General features: G+C 41.8%; 1 protein-coding gene across 1 annotated transcript; it reads right to left on the reverse strand.

The window, feature by feature from the left end:
* Positions 1 to 5,717: 5,717 nt before the first annotated feature.
* Positions 5,718 to 7,764, reverse strand: LOC308376366 (oxygen-dependent coproporphyrinogen-III oxidase, mitochondrial-like; the record flags this gene model as incomplete). Its single annotated transcript, XM_080852660.1, has 7 exons — positions 5,718 to 5,802; positions 5,910 to 6,014; positions 6,270 to 6,485; positions 6,615 to 6,756; positions 6,867 to 6,938; positions 7,159 to 7,305; positions 7,569 to 7,764. The coding sequence occupies 7 exons, from the start codon at positions 7,762 to 7,764 to the stop codon at positions 5,718 to 5,720; spliced, it is 963 nt and encodes a 320-aa protein (XP_080708786.1).
* Positions 7,765 to 22,096: the final 14,332 nt, after the last annotated feature.

The raw sequence follows: 22,096 nt of genomic DNA on the forward strand, positions 1-22,096 counted from the left end.
GTGTAGTCAATACTTAAATACTTAGTGGTTGCGACTGATCTGCTCCCTTTTGATTTGTCTTGTCCAGGTAGATCTACACCTGCATCTTCTGCAACTTATTTTCTTACTTCCTAGTCACTTAAAGCAGTCATAAGTCATTAGTTTTGAGTTATTTTTTTAATAAAAAACCTCAGTGGCTGGTATAAATTATTAAATCCGTGGATGTCTGTAGAATTGATGTGAAGCAATCAGCTACGATTTCTCTGAAATTCAGCCCTTAAGAACAATCTGGCAGATTTAGAGCTGCTATTTAGCGTTTTTAAATTCTGGTCTAAGTAAAGAACGAATCCCAGATGATAAAACTTTCATGAACGCCAGAATTGTCCCGGAAACTTAATAACTTCTTCTTAACTGGTTCTTAACTGCATTCCAGAATGAGTCCCAATGTGTGTAAAATGTTGATATTACATATTAAACAAATCAAATTGAGCCCAAAGAACACTGATGCATACCACATGTGTACAGGATATTGAAAACATGTTCATTTTGTGTTTACCCAGTTGTCCCCATCAAATTAGGAAAAGTAATTAAATATGAAGCAGAAAAATGTATGTCAATCATTTATTTAAAGACGTTAAACATTGAATATGGTGAAATTGACTCCAAAGATAATAGAAGTGAAAATAGGAGAGTTATTTCTAACAATTTTCAATTAATGAGACAGATACCAATCAAGTCCTCTTCTTTGTGTTAATACAGAACATTTGCAAGGATTAAATGTTTGAAAGTTGTCATTTGGGGATAACCCCTCAGCCCTTTTCATCCAAAGTATGCAACTCAAAGTGCTTTTACATTTTAGAAAAAAAATTATAAACAATAATTAACAAAGATAAATCACACAATCCTAGGGCCAAAAAACAGGGAAAGGATGGATAAGATAAATAATTACAAATAGAGTGTAAGAGTTGCTTATCATTCGCTAGATAGAAAAGGTATGCCTCTCTATTACTTTTTTGCAATTCACAGAAGTTCAGAAGTAGAGAATTGTATGTCTCATCTTGTGTCTCAATTCAGGGTGTCTACAGGTATCAACAAATTAAATTTAAGACTTTTTAAGACTTTTTAATACCACTTCTTAATGAAATTTAAGACCAAACTTACGATGGAAAAACAAATCAAAAGGGAAAATATACAGTAATCTTTCCAAGTAAACACACTGATGTCTGATAATAACCGGTTGAGTTTAAGAACATCGGCTAAATGTGTGTAATGCGAAAAGAGAACACAAAAATGTCATTAGTCCTCAATTATATTTATTATTTTCAGAGCATTTAGGTCCCATAAACAAATGCTTATAAAATCAAGTAAATAAATAAAAAATACTGTTCCTTTCGAACAAAATAATAAATACAATAACTACATAAATAAATTGCAATTTAGACATCCTTTGATTCAACCAAAATCAAAAGATAATAATAATAATAAACAAAACACTGACCTGGCACTTGAGAAAGCCTTACCCATTTATAACAATGTGCATGTGCACAAATGAACATAAAAACATGGAACAGTGAAAAAGAAGGTAAGGCAGAGGTAATGCCTAATTTGATATTATGGCATATGCCTCAGTTCTGCCGATTTATCTTCCAGCTCTTTCTCAACCTCTTTGAGTTCTGTGAGCTTTTCCTTGTGTCTTCTTCTGAGGATGTTTGATTTGGTTATTAGCTGGGCCATGAGTGTGCCTGATTTTCCTTCAGCTTGTTCTGCTAGCTTGTCAGCATCTTTTTCCAGGCTGTTTGCTACCTCAATTAGTGTCTTCTTCTTTGTTTTGAGCTGCTCTAGGTGGTCTTCTGCACCTTTTCTCTTTTCTCTTTGAGCATTGCTCGCATGCTTCCTCTTTTCCTGGTCCAGGTGTATCCGGTACTGAGACCTAGCTGAAGCTGCAGCTGCCAAAAGCTCCTTAGACAGAGGTACTTTGAGAACCCCCCCACAGACAGAGACATAGTCACAGATCATCCTCTGAGCAACCACTGTGTCCTCCTTCATGTTGTCTGCCTCTACCTCCTTGTTTACAGAAAAGCCCCTCTCAACCGTTGCTTGGCCATGGGAGAGAAGCAGAAGTTTCCTGCAGAATGCCCAGAGTTCAGGGTAGGATTTATGGAGGAGTCCATGCAAGAAAACGTCCAGTCTTGTATGCATGGGTTGGAAAGAGGAGAATGACTCATGTTTTGCCTCCAGAGACATGAAATTTCCAAATTGTTGGACAATCACATCACCTGTTGCAAAACAGATTAACAAGAAATTATATATATATTTTAAATCAATGCAATGAAAAAGTTTAGACAGACAAACCACAAAAAAATGTACATTCTGACTTCTAAATCTTAAGTACCAGCAGAGGCGCCTCCTGACAGCTGGTTATCATGCAGAAACCTCTGAACAACTCCTTTCATTCTTTCATAGCACAAGTCGGGGTCTGAGAACATGTTCGTTGGGTCCAAACATGCCATCTGCCTCACAATGGTGTACTTCAGTGGGCTCTTGTCTTGCATTTTCTTGACAATATTGGTCAAACAGTCCATGCAGTCCTTTCTAAATGCCAACAAACTGAGCTCACCTACGCTGCTCTTGGGGCTACTCTGGAGTTCCTAACAGGAAGAGGGGAGGAGGGCCTGTGAGACTGACTAAAAGTTTTATGCAAAAATAAAGTTTTGATTTCCTGTACCTTAACCATTGTTTGATATTTGACACCTTTGCCTTTACCTTTAGGACCAATTCTGCTCCTAATCCAATGTCCACAGCCTTTAGGCCAGCTCTTGCTTCCTTGGCAGTTGTGTCCAGTTTGACCATTTGCAGTGCTGTGATGTCATTAAGGATCTCTGCCTTGATGAACCTCTTCAGTAGGCTCTGAGAACAAATACAGTACAAATAACAATATAAATAAAAAAAAGTGTTTGAGGGTTGAGTTAAAATTTTCATTTCATACACTTTCTCCATGCATGTTATACATTACCTTCATGAGAACAGCCAGATCTTTACCGATGAATGGAATCACCGGCTCATCTGTCTGATACTTAGTCAGAAATGTGGTGAAGGTCCTAGAGACAGCCATAAAGAAGTGCAGCTTGGCCATTATGAGAGGGTCATTCCGTGCCTCTGCAAGAGTGTCATAGGAGGATGTTCTAGGGTTTGGAAGCTTTTTCTGTGTCACTGCATCCACATACTTCACCATCATTGGCCATATGGTGATAGCCCTGTCGACAACGGGTAGGTTTTCGATCCAGCGATGCCCACAGAATGGTAGGGGAAACACAGATGACTTGGTCAAAGAGCAGAAATCTTCTCTTCTAGCAGGGGTATTGTGCAAGAGTGTATGCAATGCCCTGAGCACTTTCTCCAGCTGCCAGACAGTGAAGCCACATTTAAAGGCATTGTGGAGTGTGTGAAGCCCACAGCTCCCCACCACAATCAGCTGGGCATCTCCAAATGTATCTGCATGCTCCTGTTGGAGCATTGAGAAAAACTTCCAATTGACATTTGGTCCATCCATTGAGATAGAAACCAAATGTCTCAGGTCAAGCTGCTGCACACACTCCTGGAAATTGAAAAAAGACATTACAGACATTAGCCATACAACAGTTAACACATTAATTTCTGACACACCACTACTTCAGATTAATGTCAGACTGGATAAGATAAGATTTAAAAAAAGAATGAATACTATTTCACAAAATAAGCAGTCAGCCATCCCTATAGCCATATTGTATATATTATTTAAAGTTATTGGCATGTTAAAACCAGACTATCTTTCTAAAACTAAAGCTGGCTGTTTTTTTATTTCTTTAAATTCATTTGATTTTAATTTGTCTAATTAATGTATATTATCATATCCATAGTTGTTAATAACTTGACAATCAGTAAAGCTTAGACTAACTATATAATAACATACCAAAGGTTAGTTAATAATTAAATGTATGGCATACTTACTTTGAAATGCTGAAGTAGGTCCTGGGCAGTTGCGTGGCCCATGAACTGTGATCCGTAGAACCTAGACTGGACATGGTCATTTAACCAATAACGCACATGCAAGTCCATTTGTTTGGTTTTGGTTGTCTGGTTCAGTGTCTCATCGAACATGACAACAAACGCACCGCATTTTTGAACTTCATTGACGAGCTCTTTTTTTATATACGGCGCCAATCCAAATTTGGCAACGTATCTGGTCTTGTCTTTCCCGCATGTAAAAGACTGTACAAGGGCAGAATCTGGGAACATCGCTTTAAACAAGTCATCAATTCCGTCATTGGACCTGCAGGAATGGTGGCTTGTCACGGTCCTCATCACCCAAATCACCTCTGCTCGCAGTGTCGGCGTAGAGCCACAAATTGCGCGGTCAGATGGCATGCTTGTAACAGGCTGTGGATTTCCTATTGCAGCACTAGCGTTGTCAATTACATCATTGCTAGCGGTGGAGCAGAAGCTAGTAATTGTAGGCTGCAGGCGTGCTTTTGAGTAAGCTTTGTGTTTCTGGCTCTGGACATGGGATTCCACCGCTCTGATCCCCATTGTCCCAAGTTTGAAGTTTTTTTTACACACAGTGCACCGAGCTTCATAGGCGCTACCAGGCACCGACCTTAACCAGTCATACTCGTCCTTCTCGAGCCATTTATCATTAAATTTACACTTACCCATGTTTCTGAGTCGAGTGGCTATATCGTAGTGAGGGGGTCTAAATCGCGCCAAAATCTATACACGAACAGGCTGGAGCCCTGGCTAGATGATAAACCAATAAACAGGAGCCCTGGCAGGTGGCGTAATCGGGGGGTGGGGTTAATATCCCCTCAAATCTAGGCTACGAGAATCAGCACTAACAAATGCAAGAAGTTCCGATCATTTGAACGACAGCAAGAAAATAACATTTGCAATTAAAGTGTACAATGGAAACATAGGACATTGTTCGTGTGTTACTACTCAAAGCATTCCAGGGATTGAGGTACAGTGGCAAGTTAGCGATCAAAGCAACAGGTAGACCACCTACCAAAATGAGAGCAACAGTAACGTTAGCTACCAATGGAGTTGAATGAATGATGTGCTAACGTTCACATATTAGAACGTAACGTAAATGTAAAACGTTTTTGTTTTTTTGCTGTCTCACACTGTGATAAATATGTTTAAGTGACCTCCGGATAAATATGTTTAAGTAACCTCCGTTTAATTTCCATAAACTGTTAGTTCGTTGTAAGGTTAGGTAAATTTAATACATTGCTAGCAGGCGGAAATAGCACTGACAGGACTAGAAAGCTAGTTAGCAGGCTAGCCAGCTATTAGGCTATCTAATCACTTGTATGTAGACGCTTTAGCTGCGCAGTAGTCTACGCTCTGACCTAACCAAAGACAACGCAGCGCAGAGGCTACCGGACATTTTTTTTTTGACCTGGCAGAACAGATTGCCCGCATTTTTGCACTGACATGGCACATAAATATTTAAGACCAATGCAATCTGAATTTAAGACAATTTAATACTTTTTAAGGCCTTATTTTGATGAAAATTCATTTACGACTTTTTAAGACTTTTTAATACCCCGCGGCCACCCTGCAATTTCACCTACTGCGACCTGGTGGCCAAAACATTTTACCACGCAGGAGTTTCCTGTTAATGTAATGCACTAATATTTCAATGTTAAAATTGTGGGGTTGGCATTGTAAATGTAACCGTGGCAGCAGCGATGCCATTGTTCTCAGACCCACTCCTGTGGGCAGTGCAGCACACTCACCAGCTTTTCTTCTTTGCTGCCTGGCTCAGGGTCCGACTTGTAACCCCATCTGAAATTCACACAAATCAGTCTCACTCACCACTTGCCACAAGTTTTTCTTCTAGACTAGAGGTTTCGGTCTTGCTCTGTAAGAGTCACTTTTCGCACAGTACTCACGAGGCTGTAGGTGGCAGGCAGGCAAAAAGGGTCTCCTTCCGGAATCCTAGGAGCTGATGGCCAAACTTCATGCCTTTATCATGCATCAGGTTGTACTCGATGTACCTGAAAGAGAATTGGAGTTAAGATGTGTCCCAGCAGAGAAACTAAAACAAACAGAGTCATTTGGATTCCATTCATCATTCTAACACATATGGAATTTCTGAGTGAGAGGTTAAATGTAAATTCCTATATTTATTATATATTTATAAATAGGCATAAAATAGATTAACCTAAATCAACATATCAATGTAGCTCTTGAAAATTACCACAAGAACAGCAGCAATAGGTACTGAAGAGGGGAACTGTTCTTTGTCCAACCTGGCATTTCGAATCTGTTGCCATGCCACCTCCTGGTCAGTAAAGGCATCGTGGATGTGTTTCTTCAGGATCGGAAGGAAGGCTGGGAGGATGGCTTTCGCGCAGGATACCACAAAATTGTAGTTTTCCTCCTTCTCAGATGTCAGATTATCAAAGAAGATTCCCCCTAGCCCACGACTTTCTCCTCGGTGTGGGTTGAAATGGTACTCGTCACACCTGTCACAATTAAAGTCCTATTATACTAAGCATCATCTCTCAGTGAAGCTTTACCCCAGTGGTTTGGGCATCCTGAAAGCACCGCAAGTCATAATACATTTCATTGAGAAATATTTGTGACTTCCTCACCACTTCTTGTAGCATGGGTAGTTGCTGGGATCGTGTTCATCACACGCTGCTTTCAGAGTCTTGTGGAAATGGGTTGCATCCTCTGGCACCAGAAAGGAGGGGTTGATGTCCATCACACCTCCATACCAGCCCACCTCATGGCCTGAACAACACATAGTGGACCCCATTGGTGGAACTTAGTTTTATTGATCTTGAATTTGACGATGACAGATATGTCCAAATCATGCATTCAGCGCTAATGGGGCTACTCACCGTTGCTTTGTTTCATTACCATGAAACGCAGGTTGAAGTGGCCTATCGGGACGTGGGGGTTATTGGCATGAACTACACAGGTTGTGGAGATACCAAGGAAATTGTGATCTTCTCTGAAAGCTGGAGATTTAAATACAAAATGTAAGTAAGGATGTTGTGTAAGAATACAAAATAATAAATAGAACTGTGAATACCAGGTTTTTGTTTTTTAAACCTCCACAGCAGCCTTGACATGCTGTGAAATGTAAACATCATAGATAGTGAATAACGTGGCTGAAGAAGCAACCCCTACTTTCATCCAAGCTGGTGGTAATCTTGGCTGCTTGGTGCAGGTGCTTGACTGCAGCCATAGGGAGCTTACCAGATATTACTGAAACATCCACGTTTGTCTTCGAGAACACGTCCCCCTCGGACAATACTGCCGTTACCCCGCCACCACCTGGACATACACCATGTTTCTTCACATTCTGCTACTGTGCATACTTCACCTTAAAAACTAAATTCTGAAGTTCCTTTCATTTGAGTTCCTCATTTGTAGACCCACATTTACTTTTCAAGATACAAAAAATACATATAAGAAATACAATCAAGAAAGGCACCCTTCTAATAAGCACAAAGCATATCTATCATAAGTAAGGTGAATGTCTACAATTACTCCTGCCCCATGAGTATAGAAGTGGTTCTATCTGACTCCACCGTTACCTTCTGCTCGCTTCCAGGTGTCCAGTTTGAACTTGGCGCTGGGCTCATTTTTCTGGAGCTCCTGCCACAGCTCCTCCCGGACCTTTGCGAACAAGTTCAGGATGTTGATGGCCTGTTGCTTGGTACTGGAGCTGAAGCTAGTAGGGATGCAGTCCTGGAAGAACGACATCAACTTTTGCTTATTCATCTCCTCCATGACCAAAGCTCTGAGTTTGTGATGGATGATGGCTATAAACTGCAAATCTCTTGACAGTTCCCCTTTCTTTATCCTTGTTGAATCAGAATCATTATGTGTCATATTCCACGTGACCTTATTGGGCAATTCACAGGGTTTTTTTGGTTGGCTTCTGAGGACCAATAAACAGGTCTGTATCTGCATTTTATGTTCCAGTGAAGTCGGATTCCAGGGGAGTAACTAACATCCAATGGCATGACTAGAGAGGTTTCGACAGAGGACTTTATGTGTAATTTGAACTTGTTAACCTTCATGTTGTGTCACAGTCGAACCATTTTGAAACTTGTAAAAAAATATATTTTCTTTCATCTTACAGTTTTTCCTAATTGTTAACACACGTTTTTCAAAACAATAACGGCACACACACAACTGATGGCTTCGTAATAAACAGGGAAAAAAGCGTTTTGTGCCCACGCCATTTCCTAGGCATGACACTAGACTCGAAGGTCAGTCTGTCTCAAGACCGAATAAAAGCCCTTAGATCCTGCGTACATCAGTTCAAGCTAGGGCAAAGAGTCTTCTCAAGACCTGTCCTGTCTTAAGACCAAATAAAAGCCATCAGATCCTGCGTACATCAGTTCAAGCTAGGGCTCCAGATGCAGGAAATCCCTGGCAATCTGGAGAACACCTTAGTTCTTTTCAGCGGCGGGCCCAATGGGCATAGTGACACGCCGTGTATTGGTAACCACAGATGCCTCCACAAGGGAGTGGGGCGCGGTCTGCAAAGGGAGATCTGTGAAAAGACGCTGGTCTGCAGCGGAGGCCGAGTCACATATAAATGTATTAAAACTGCGTACGGTTTTCCTAGGGCTGCGGCAAATTCATCATGTGCTGGGAAGCCCCGGCGTACCAAGGAGAAGTGCGCTCTCTGTCGCTGTATTATTGGGCAAACCGCCTGCTCCTGTGGGCAGCAGCTCACATCCGTTCCCTCAGAGCAGTTCATATTCCAGGCCACCTCAACTAAGGGGCAGACCTGTTATCGAGGGGCAACCCTCAGGCGGCAGACTGGTGCCTCCACCCTCAGGTGGTCGATCAGATATGGCTGCGCTTTTACAGGGCTCAGGTAGATCTGTTTGCCAACAGACAAAACACCTGCTGCCCGCTCTGGTTTTCGCTGGGGGTGGATACGCCGAGCCACCAGTGGCCGAGCTTGCATCTGTACGCTTTTCCCCCGAGCCCTCTCCTCCAGCAGGTGTTGGGCAGGATAGCGGACGAGGGCAGAGAGTTACTGTTATTGGCCCCCCACTGGCCCAATCAGCCGTGGTTGGCGGATCTGAAGAGAATGTTGGTGCAACCGCCTTGGGAGCTGCCTCTTCGGAGAGACCTCCTATCCCAGGCGCACGGAATGATCTGGCATCCCCGACTAGAGCTGTGGCAACTCAGAGCCTGGCACCTGAAAGGAGCAGGCTCTTAGCTTCAGGTCTGTCAGACTCGGTGGTGGCTACAATACAGAGTGCTCGAACGGTGTCGACCCGATCTCTTTATACGCTGAAGTGGCCCAGTTTCGATTCGCGGTGTGTCGCGCATCAATGCGACCTCGTCAACTGCACGCTTGCCATCATATTAGAATTCCTACAGCCAGTGGCGTTTTTTACATGGATAGGAAAAGGCAAAAATCCGTCAGGTGCCAAATTTCTGAAAAAAAAAGAAAAGAAGAAGAGGAGAAACGAGCAAAACATAAAGGTATGCCACTATGCTCTCTCTGTTTGATTACGGTATCCATGAAGGGATGAAAGGCTAATGCTAATTGGTGGTAGGCTATAACTCTTACATTTGTTAGCCTGCCATTCTGCTGCCTATGATTATATAACAATAAATCGGTTTTAATTCAACAAACACAAGATCTAATTTCGCGATAAGACTGTGCTTTGCAACAAAACTGTTACACGTTCAGTTTTAGGTTCATCATTGACGTTGGACCGTGTAATTAGCCAATGGAATGTTCATATCATCTGTAGGCAGTTTCAAAGACGGAACATTTTTTTTCGTGACAAAGAAGTTAATATAGCGTTTAATGACAGATATTTAGCATGTAGGCAGTAAGGGCATGTTTATTCCCATTGATTCCCTAAAGTGTGTTATTTAAACTTCTCTGTAAAGGATTTGTGCAACTGCGATAGGGAACATCTCGGTTATAGATATAACCTCGGTTCCCTAAGCAAGGGACCAGATGTGATAACGTTGCGTGCACAGTGCGTGTTTTTCTTCTGGTAGACTCAAAGGCTCAGAGTCTTCAGAGATCGTGCGACGTGATCACCCCCAATGTATGGGGACCTGAGGGGGCGGGCTCAGGGCAGTGATTTGTCGCAATTCGGCCTCCCGGCGTGAATAGAAAGTGCTTCGATTGGTCAATGAACAGGTCATTTCCCATCCATCACATCTGGTCCCTTGCTTAGGGAACCGAGGTTATATCTATAACCGAGATGACTTCCTCTCCTCCAAGATTCTGCGGCCGTGTGGGTGACGCAGTTTGAAAATTTAAGTTATGGGAAAACTCTGTGTTTTCGGGACATTAACGTGCTTCTGGGTCAAATTCTGACAAAAGAGACTGTCAGGACGATTTTAGACAAAGCTGACATGGAGGCGGTGATGGGGAACCCCATGATAGATGACACGCCTTTCAATGAATAAAGGAACAAGGTGTGGCAAGCATTAAGGGAAACTTAACAAATTCTCTCTTACAAGCATGGCAGTAGAAAAGTTAAAGCCAGATGAGGACCCTGCTGTATTTATGGAAAGCACAGAGGCAAACTGGCGAAATGACGATGGAGCTAGATCCAAAGAGCAATCTGATGATGAGATATGTGATGAAGAAAGCAGTCCTTGATGCCCTCCCTCCTCCGGTAAAGACTGAACTAGACAAAACCACTGCATTGGAATAATTCCACCTAGTGAGTTCAGAGATGCTGTGACTCATTTTGTTGACTTAAATAAAGAAGCAGAAGAGAACATGAGTAAACAAGACTCTGAAAGACAGAGGAAGCTGGTGCTAACGCAGCAGGAGAATGCTAAAGGGCAGAAAAGGACAGTCCAGGCACCTGTCATTGAGGCATCAGTTCGGAGCTACCCAGCGCCGGCACCAACACCAACAACATCCCCAGCAACATCTGCACTTCCACAACCACCGCAGCCATGATGGGTACAGCCATATCCCCAGGTACAACCACTAGTGTACAGAAACCAAGGTGGAGGTAGAGGCCAAGGCAGAGGAGGCAACAATGTTGCCTGTGACAATGCAAATGGACCACTCGTATGCTGGACCTGTAAGCAAGAAGGACATAGGGCCAGAAACTTCGGCCAAAGGGAAAACAGAGAGACACCCAGCCACCGACGGAAAATCCCAGTGGTCCGGTTTCCCCGTATGGGGGTGCTTACTTTTGAAGGGGCCTAGAGAATATTAAAGGGGAGGGTCAGTTTGTAATGTTATCTAGCCAAGCTGATAAAGAACCTACGCTGCAGGTTAATATAGAGGGTAAAATGGACACATTGATGGTTGATAATGGAGCAATATACAGCTGTGTAACCACAGCTGATGCCCAACACCTCCCCAGGTCTAAGAGTAGTAGAGTAGCAAAGACCATAGGATTCCCAGGACAAGTGCTGCTAATACCATTTTCTGCTCCGGTGACAATAGAATTAGATGGAAAACTAATAAAAATTACCATTTTATTTTCAGATCACACTCCCATCAATATAATGGGGCGCGATATACTGTGCCGGATGGAGACCAAATTGAATGCACTCGGAATGGACTCTCCCCGATCAGCCAAGAACCCTGCCATGCCATGGCCTCTCAGATTTAGCAAATTAGCAAAACGATCTACTGGATAAGACTGCTAAGTATGCTGGTATGAAAACGTTTGGAAGTGGTGGAAACCTCTGATACATTCAAACTATCCTTTGTTGAGGGATCCAAGATGCCCAGCACACTGCACCATAATGATGGAAGACACCCCTAGTGGGGAAAAGCAAGAAGAATAGAAAAAGATGGTTTCTGCTCGAAAACCACTTGAGACGAGGACCCAATATGTAATCATAGGGCCAGAGGGAATGGGAGTACAAGTTGAATTAAAAGAGTCAGCAGTGACAAGAATGTACAATATTCTAAACTCTGTGCCGCATATTACCCTCAAGGTAGGCCTAGGGTTTCGAGCAAGGCATGTGGGGTCCATGATGAAAAGACTGTCCAACGACAAAACTCTGGTACGACTTGATTTTACATGCAGGATAACAGGGCTTCCTCAGATAGTCAATGTCCGGGATGACATTGGGTGTCCGAGGAGATGCAACCACAACAGGCACACTAGATAAGTGATTTTAAAGAGTCAGTTGATGAGATGATAAAAGATGGAATGTGGACAAATCTCTTGGGTTTGACTTCACTCCAAACCAGGACTGAGCAGTGGATCAAAGAAGTAGCTTGGAGAGCAGACATTGTGTTAGTTTATCCCTATGTCATAATAGGTCCAGCAGGGACAGCGATGAGGATAATGGAAAATAATGTGCTTTACTACCATTTTGTTAAGCCAGGGACAGTTACTCATGTAACAATAAGAGTGGCTGAGGGTTTTCGCTCATGAGATTTGGGCCCAATGATGCTTGATGCAGAGGAGACAGAGTGGGAGGTGATGAAATGCCCTGAGATTCAAACAAATCTTGACTCTATGTCACACACACACATTGCATGGACAACCACTGATAGCTGAGTTGACACCACACACAGTATGTGTTAGACTACATGACCCAATGAATACAACAAATTGCCAATTGAGAAGTCCTTACTGTCTGTATAGTGTTTACACTATCACAAGCATATCACTGCTGAAGAAGAGCAGATGTACATAGACCAGGTAAAAGTTAAAAAGTGGAAAATAATGATCCTATCAGAAGAGACAGGGAAACAAGTTTTGTAACAAGCACCAGGTCAGGGGTGGGTAAAGGGTGATTTAGAAATAGTGCAGTCAGTCAGCCCTATGGAGTTTATACTTAAAACCTGATTCCAAGTTGCCTTTCCAGAAGCAGTACCATATTTTCTCCAGCAGAGGGAATCAGACGTTCTGTAGAGGAAGGCGGGTGTTCAAGAAAAGTGCTATGTGCAAAGAAAGAGCAGGCATCGGTGAAACACAGCTGCAAGCCACCGTGACATCCCTATTTTGACATCACTTGTCCCGATATGAGTCTGTGGGGGAAGGTTAAGTAGTTCTCTTCTTGTTTAATAAGTGTTTGAAGTTCAGAAAATAGACCTACATACTGTAGCTGAAAAGTCCTTCACAAGACCTATGTGACAAAGTTTAATGGAAGTTTCTATGTTAAGTGGTTTGAGCTAAATTAATTTGGAATTGGTATAAAATAATAAGATGGGTAAAGAAGCCTAGGAGTAGCAGTGCAGTGCGTTACTTGCATACACTGTAACTCTTTGTTGTGTCAACCTTATTTATAAGAGATTATTATACGGCTCTTCAGAACGTTCCAAAAAGCCCCGTTGATTTGAATGGGCCATCCCCAACGTTCGCAGGTACTTATTTAAGCAATAAGGTTCGAGAGGCAGTACGGTATCGTCAATAATGTACTTGTTCGAGGGAGTTGTTAGGCCCGACGCGCAGCGGAGGGCCGGCAAACCCTCGAACAAGTACATTATTGACGATACCGTACTGACTCGAGTACCTTATTGCTTTTATAACACGGTTGCCAGCGACTTTATAAATATTAAGTACAATTAAAGTAAACAGTAAGCTGCCTTTCAGCACAAAAAAAGTTGTAGACACCAAACGTTGTGTATCGCATTTCAGTAGCCAAGAGTAAATAGTCCCCTTTTGTGTGGCTGTTGCTATGCAACAGACAAATAGCATTGGAAACTTCACGCCTGTTAGACCTAGCACAAAAGCTACGTGTGTTTCAATGGGTTTTTGGTCTAAGCGCTAAAAGTCACCTACAAATAATATTCGAGACTTTCAGTAAAGACTTTCAATACTCTGCAACATTTGCGTAGCACAGAAACAACTAACCGAGTCAATTTAGACATATAAAAAGTCGTATAGATAGCTTAATTCACATGAAACATTCCCCACTACATTAGCCACAACACGCCGCCATCTTGGATAGATATTTCCTTTTGAGTGCGCACTGATATGGAACGCTCAGGTAGATGAAAACAGGTCGTACAGTTACTATACCGTAGAATATAGCACACCCCGGAACTAACTCTCAGAATGGTGGATTCCATCTACCCGTGATATAATTCCATCTACCCGTGTTATAATTTCATATAATGACCTGCATATAATGACCGCTGTGCTGTCAATGGCAACGGGTTTTGTGCTTCTGATATAGGTCTTTCGTATCATTCCGCACATATATGTCTATGATTCCGCAAGTATTCCACACTAACTTGTCAATGGAGTTTCAGCGGACGGTTGAGCAGCTGTGTTCTAAAGAATGTTCAACGTCTTTGAAGTTCAACGTCTTTGGCGAACTATTTCTCTGCTTTTTAACACTACGTATAGTAACAAATACATTGTAAAAAGACACACTGTGTTAAGTGTATTTGTTTTTTTGTTTTGTTGTGGCAAGTAACCGTATAATAAGCGGGATAATGTATAGAACGCAGGTCCTTATCGGAAAATAAGCGTCGGTGTCCGGTTCTTATTTTCCGGTGTTCGGGACTTATTTTCCGATAAGGACCTGCGTTCTATACATTATCCCTTACTCATTGATGACAGACTGGCAGTGTGAGACTTGTAGTGCAATGTGAGGCAAGGAATGGCAGCAGAGCATCAGGGGTGTATTCCAATGCCTGAAGGCCCGTTTAAACATGTAGTAATGGACTATATAGGCATGGGGGAAAATATCAAGAACACAGGTAAGTACTAGTAGAAGTTGATGGATTTTCACGATGGGTTGAGGCGTGCCCCAATTTCAGATCCTCGTGTTAAGCAGTGATTATGTTTTTGTTTTTTGATGGCAAATTTGGCCAAGATTTGGCATCCCAGAGATGGTTTCGAGTGATAATAGAAAGGCCTTTGTAGAACAAAAAAATGTGGTAGAAAATGATGCAGGCTTGGGGGTAAAGCAAAGACTCTGGTGCATTTACCACCCTCAAAGCCAGGGCCTGGTCAACTGAACTAATGGAACCCTGAAGGCAAAAATAGTGAAAATATGTAAATTGTCAAATTTGAATTGGCTAGATGCAATGTCCATTGCCCTGATGCACATGAGATCACAGAGAAATCACACTACACATCTCACACCTCATGAAGTGCCCACGAAAAGGGCTATGCCAATAACCAGTATTCAAGGGGATGGCTATGGAATCAGATCAATGCCATCAATATTTTGTATCTGTAATATACAGATTTTGTATCTGTAATATACAGATTTTGTATCTGTAATATAGATTTTGTATCTGGGAAACCATCTACACTTTCAAAACCTATCTACAGATACGGATTTCAAATACGAAATGTATCTCAAAAACTATCTTCACTTTCAAAATCTATTTACAGACACGGATTTCAAATACGAAATGTATCTACACTTTCAAAAACTATCTTCACTTTCAAAATCTATCTGCAGATACGGATTTCAAATACGAAACCTATCTTCATTTTCAAAAACTCTCTACAGATACGGATTTCAGTTACGAATTATGGCAGTGTTTTTAGATGCGTCCAGCATCTCTATAAGAGGGTATGTCCGTCCGTCTGTCGGTCGGTCGGTCGGTCTGTCTGAAACGCATTCTTTCAATTGTAATTCCCTCCTGTGTCCACAAGGTGGCAGAGTTGAGTTGACGCATCTTGTTGTCCGCTCGGACTTGTTACTTCCTTTCTAAAGAGCCAATCAGCGCTTTTGGCAGATTTTCTAAAGCGTAATTGATAGGTGAAAATTCACCCTAGTTAGTTCAGGACTCCGGAGCTGCATGAAAGTACATTTATTAGACAGACAAACAACAACAATTGCAATTGGGCTCCCCTCACAGCCGAGGCTGACAGTGAAGCAATGATAAACCCATCGCACAAGGTTTATATAGTCAGAAGTTTAGTTTTGAGCAGGGATGATCACGTGGTGGATTTCTCACGTCCGAAGCTCCCTGTCTTGCAAGGATGGCAGTTTTGCACAAGGTCGGATGAAGCACCGTTCCCTTCTTATCTCCACTGGTCTAAACATGCTCTTGTTCATATGCAGACTAAGTGGCACCTAATATTTTAGTTACACACACAGAGAAAAGCCATGCTCCTGCTGTCATAAGCAGATTCATACAAGGAATATATTAATACAAGGCACTTGATTATTATATTCTTAAGTCATTAACCGTGTTTGGAAATAATCTCTATCAGTAATTTTGATACTACTATAGCTCAAAGAGTAAATTATACATGTTTTGTGAACTATGGAAAATAGCCTGTGAGCCTGTATTTCGGACCATCCCAACCCCGTCGGCCCACTGGGGTTTCCCGGTATCCCCGACTTGGTGACTTTGGATTCTGTGTCACCTCATATTTATACCCCAGTGAAACAGGCAGTCATGGTTTACTGTTTGAAAGTTAAAAGTGTAAAACATAAATTGCAAAATATTACATGTAACTGAGGAACATTTTGTGTAAAATAATTTCTTGTCACCAACCAGTTGAGCCCTGTTGTGTATCCGGCATCCTTACTATGCTTGTATAACTAAAACTCCCCATGTCCCAAGCCCACCAACAAAACTAAACATAACTTATCACAACTAAACACACAAAATCCCCAAAATCAATACAACTGGGCTGCAGACAGAACGTGTTGTACCATGAAGGAGTGAACTTATGCAGCACGTGTTGCGGCTGTTCACCAGGCTGTTGGGCACTGTTGTGTATCCTGCCACCCTGCTATCCTAACTAAAATCCCAACCCATGCCATACACTTATTCTACCCCATACTCTATGCTAGCATTTTCCTGCCACATAATTGCCATCAACATGCTTTTCTGTTTCTACTCTACTTACCCTTGTTACAGTAACCCAATGAACACACTGTATACTTAGATGTTTTGTATGTATCATTTTTAAACTATATGATGTTTGTATGTATCATGTACACCACATATACTGTATGCTGTGTACATTTACCCTGTGAATGTTGTGTATATTTACCATTTGTTGTTCCCCCCCCCCCCCCTTCTGACACATTACACCCCCCTCCCCATCTCCACCCGGCCGACCTCAAGCAGATGGGTCCCCCCTTATGTGCAGCAGTTCTGCTTAAGGTTTCTTCCTGATTAACAGGGAGTTCCCCCCCTGTTGCCATTGTACTTGCTCTACGGGGGGGGGGGGGGGGGGGTCAGGCACAGGGCTCTGTAAAGCACCTTGAGACAATTTCATTGTCTGTGGATTTTTAAATTAATTTGATTTAAGACAACCTACCTGAGCAGAGCATTCAAATCGGGTACAAATGTCTTTAATTTTCATTGGATCCATTTTACTGTCTCGATACTAGGGATGCAACGGTACACAGTATATTGTCAAACCATTCGATACGCCCCCTATGGTTCAATATGCACATGAACCACGGTATTATGGTACGATTGTCAATTTCCTATCATTTTCAAAACTGTTGAAAATTCCCTGGAGCCTATCGACTCTCTATATGAAAACAGAAGCTGTAGAAGAGAGGGGAAACTAATCTCAACTCCAACTGCTATACAAAGAGAAGCAAATTTGGAGATACACTACATCTTTCAAATCAGCTGTATGGGAACATTTTGGATTCAGCATTCAATACGATGAAATGGATAAGAAGACTGGAAACAAACAATTTAGAGTCTGGAGGCATTACTTTGCCACTCTTGGGTACTCGAGCGGAAACAGTTAATTTATTTATGTCACCATCACTCTGCCCCATCCCAGGTGGAGCAAGGAGAGTCCACTCGTTAGTGAAAACACAACAATCTCTCGTTGTTGCCTTCCAACAATAAAACGTGACAAAAATATGTAAATTAGATCCTCCACCATGCCAAATGCCACATCTTGCAACATTAGAGAAAATGGACCTACATTCGTGGAGCCTCCTCGTGAGTTGGATCTTCTCCCAAATTGAATTGATTATTCGTTGGCCCATGATACGCCTTTCATGGAAAAGATTATGATTATGAATGATTATGTCACATGCTGGAAAAAATGAACCGCGTTACAATGTCTCCTCCTGCACACATTTTAGCTTTAAAGCTCTATAAATTGAAAACAAATTAACTCAGAAACCCTATCTAGCGCTCTCCACTGAAAGTTGGACCTCCAGAGCAAGTGAAAGCTACCTCACTGTATAAGAGATAGAAACCAGGTCTAGTCAGTCATTTTGCCCTTTTTCTGAAATAAAAAAGTTTTATTTGTCTTGATTTTACTTTTTTCTTAAATGTTAAGATACTGCAACTGTATTGTTACTGTGGCCCCAAAAAAAACAGAATACAGAACCGTGGGCCCACTGTACCGTTGCATCCCTTCTAGATACCATAGGGTTCCACAAGGTTACCTTCAAGCCCCACAAATATGGACTTAAGATAAGATAAGATAAGATAAACTTGTATTAATCCCGTGGGGGACATTCAGGTGTAATAGCAGCAAGGTAGTAGGAATCAAGTATATAAATAAACATCAAAATAAATTAATACAAATTTGAATAAGAAATACAATAAATACATAAAATAAATAGATAACATAGTGAAACTCCGCTGGCCTAAATAACATCAAAGTTATGTTCAGTTTTGGAGTCTGATGGCTACTGGCACAAAGGACTGGCCAAGGACTGACTTGCTTTTGTATCATCCAACATTTAGAGATACTTCAACGTTATTTGATACCAGTGAGCTAGACATGAATGATCTGAACACCTAGCTTAGTGAAGAGTATGGCGTATGTTTTTTTTACCATATACTGTATATTTGTGTAACTTATATAGGTCTATGAAACATTCACAAGGTTAAATAAGATGATTGTTGCATATGTTCCATGTGTTGTAGTGCTTTATGATGCAATGTTAAGAAAATGTATTTTATGTACAGACTATGCACTATTTCAAATTCATTTTCTATACTGGTATGTGTAGTGTATTTCAAAAGAGTCTGGGTAGACTCCGAGACAAAGATAAAAGACGTGCAAAAGAAAAGTCTTAGGTAAGACCATAAGACCTTCTGAAGCTTATACCTCCTGTCCAGCATTTATTGGAAAACAGTCCAACTGAAGCACAGCATAGGAATTAGTTATTGATTTCCCTCACAGAAGCCCAGTGAACAAATCCATGGGATTCAAACCCCTTTCCTTTACCCCCATCCACCTCTGCTTTGTTCTTCATCCACAGTGCCTATCCCATTTTCTTTTCTCTTCTACTGACGGCGTTTCAGATTTTACACACACACATAAGCACACACACACACACACACACACACACACACACACACACACACACACCAACATGCTTTCTATATAGTGTATGTACATCTCAATGCTTTGTGTATCTCAGTCTTTTTTGTCCTTCCTTTCTCCTGTCATTTGATTTCTCATATGTTTTCCTGTTACACTCCCGTTAATCAGCCAGTGCAATCCCAGCAATTTAAAAGCAGAGCTCTCCAGGCATTCCACTCCATCGGCTTATTCTGCCGTCTGTCTTATGCGCTACTCTTCTGAACCCCTTCATCAATCACCCTGTGAAGACCATCTCTGGCACACTGTGGAGGCTTAAAGCAGAGTAGGCAAAGTTAATGCACATTCATGCATAGTTTTATTTCCACATGCAAACTGGCAGTTTCTCCAATGTTTTTTTCCCCTTTAGTTTGAGTTCCAATCTGCAACAATGTGGGTGTGCCATTAAATATGATGGTCATTTAGTTGAAAGGACGTGCATAATTACTATAGCAACAGGAAAATTACCATGACAATAACATGTCAATATTTGTATGTAAATAGCTGTTTCTCAGCAAAAAAAAAAACGGTATTGAGGGAAACTGGAGAAGCCAATTAGTGCCAATGTTGCTGTTCAATCATCTGCCTCCTAGCTGTTGGATGGAGACTCTCTGACAAAGGCACATTTGAATGCCTGACAGGAAGGTGTAACACTTCTCCCTTCCCCCACGCCATACCTCAGGTCTGCTCCTTTAAGTGGTTCCTGCTCTTTGAGACTGATTTGGAGTAGGGGGATGCTAGGGTGTATGCAGAGGGGTGAAGATGGGGGTTGCGGGAGAATGGAGAAATGGAACAAAGCTGGAATTTAAACAGCAATGTTTAAACAGCAATTAAATATTCCATCAATCCCATCCAGCAGCCATGGGCTCTTTGGATTTTCGTAACCTCTTTTGGTAGATGATGGTTAGGAAGGGTGGCAATTTAGAGTTTGGTTGTTGGCATTTCTACCATCTCTACCAACAATGCATGGATGGCACCATGGAATAATGTGTGTGTGTTCCTTTGTGCTGCCTTCGTGTGTATTTATGATACATTACGCTTCGCAGTAAACTGTAAAGTTTAAATCACACAATTGGAGTCCCAATTGTACCTACACACTTATATTCAACAACAACAACAACATCAAAGATGACTAAATCAGGTCATTAAAAAAAACCAATGCACATATATGCACAATAAGAGGCTATGCTATAAGGTTATGCTCAAATATAGAGTGGTTAAACTAACAAATGCGCATCAGAGTCCACATGTAATAAAATTCAGTGAAAACTGAAGCAACTCGGTTATAACCACTGCGTTGTGTACATGAACTAGAAGAGTTTCTCAAGAGCACCCAGAGCGGAACAAATCCGGGCAGATCCATGCCTGGTTAATTTCAGTGTGAACTGCACTCTGCACTTAAACACTCTCTTATACATCCTGCTAGCATCACCCGGTCAACCCCATCTTGGAAACGGAACCATACATGAATATTTCAGATCGTCTGACAGCCCAGGATACCCTAAAGTCAGTGCAGAAGAAGGCTTAGTACTGCTACATGAGTTTCTCTGCATACTAACTGATGGAAAATACTTGCAGTAGGAAAACAGTGTGGCGTGTGCTTCTCTATGGGTGTATACTCTATGCAGTGTTGGGGAGGTTACTTTAGAAATGTAATTCGTTACAGTTACAGGTTACCCTGTTAAAAATGTAATAGTAGTGTAACTATTTGAATTACTTTATCTGAGTAACGTAACTAATTACTTTTTGATTACTTTTTGATTACTTTTCAATTTCTGTGAGACATTTCTGGTAGGTTGTTAGCAACTGAAATTCAGATCGCTGCATGCACAGGCATGTAGGCCTACTAGCAGACGTGATGGCGCTGTAGACGTGATAGAGACACAGAAAGTTCTGGATCAAACTATTGTGGAGGGAAATGACAACGGGGGTGTTTGTACAGTAGCCAGAAAAACATGCGAAACAGTTTTTTTTTTGTTAAATATACATTTTAGCAAGGTTTTGCTGACAGTATTAAGATGTAATTCAAATTGTAATTTTGAAAAATGTCGTAAGTAACTGTAATTGAATTACACATTTCTCTCCAGTAACTGTAATGTATTAGTGTTACATTTATTTTGTAATTAAATTACGTAACGCAATTACATGTAACTCGTTACTCCCCAACACTGACTCTATGTGTGTATTTGCCTGTGTATATGGGGGTGTACTGTATAATGACACAGACCAACAGACTCAGCGAGTGAGCGAGCGAGCCACCGAGAGAGAGAGGTTTGGCCAAGCCCAGCTACTTCACTATTCTGCTGCAGTAGCCCTGGATAATGGAACAGGCCCTCCAGGGAAAGAGGCTGCGCATTCGAGAACCTGGCTGCGCTGCATCAGAACAGAACACAGTCTGCTGCCTCCCCATGCTAGGTCCTCTCTACCCAGCGCCCTCTTCATCTGCTCTCTGTGGCCTGTGGAAATGCCAACATGGTCAAGCTTTTGTTAGATAATGGTTGAAAATTCAAAATAGTGGCTCGGCAATATCAGAGCTGTTATTTTTTAATTTGACCTCAGTTTCTACTTGTTTGATAGACAATGAAAGTGGTTGCTTCTTTTCCTAGTTTTATTGACGTCAAAAATGCTGTGTTCCTTTATCCTAAATAAAAAGCTTTTACAATTTTATGCTTGGTCAATGTGGATCCTCACACGAAAAGGTATGCGCCCCATGGTTACCCATCTCACTCAAGGTTGCGCCTTCACGCACTGTTTCCTCAAACCAGACAGGGTCTAGACTGGAGCAATTACTAAAACCTTTAGTGCTTAGTGGACAGCCCCAGCCTGGGGGGGAGAGAGAGGGGCTGACCAAAACAAAGATGGAAGGAGGG

This window comes from Sprattus sprattus (genome assembly GCF_963457725.1).
Source record: "Sprattus sprattus genome assembly, chromosome: 15".
Classification (NCBI taxonomy): domain Eukaryota; kingdom Metazoa; phylum Chordata; class Actinopteri; order Clupeiformes; family Clupeidae; genus Sprattus; species Sprattus sprattus.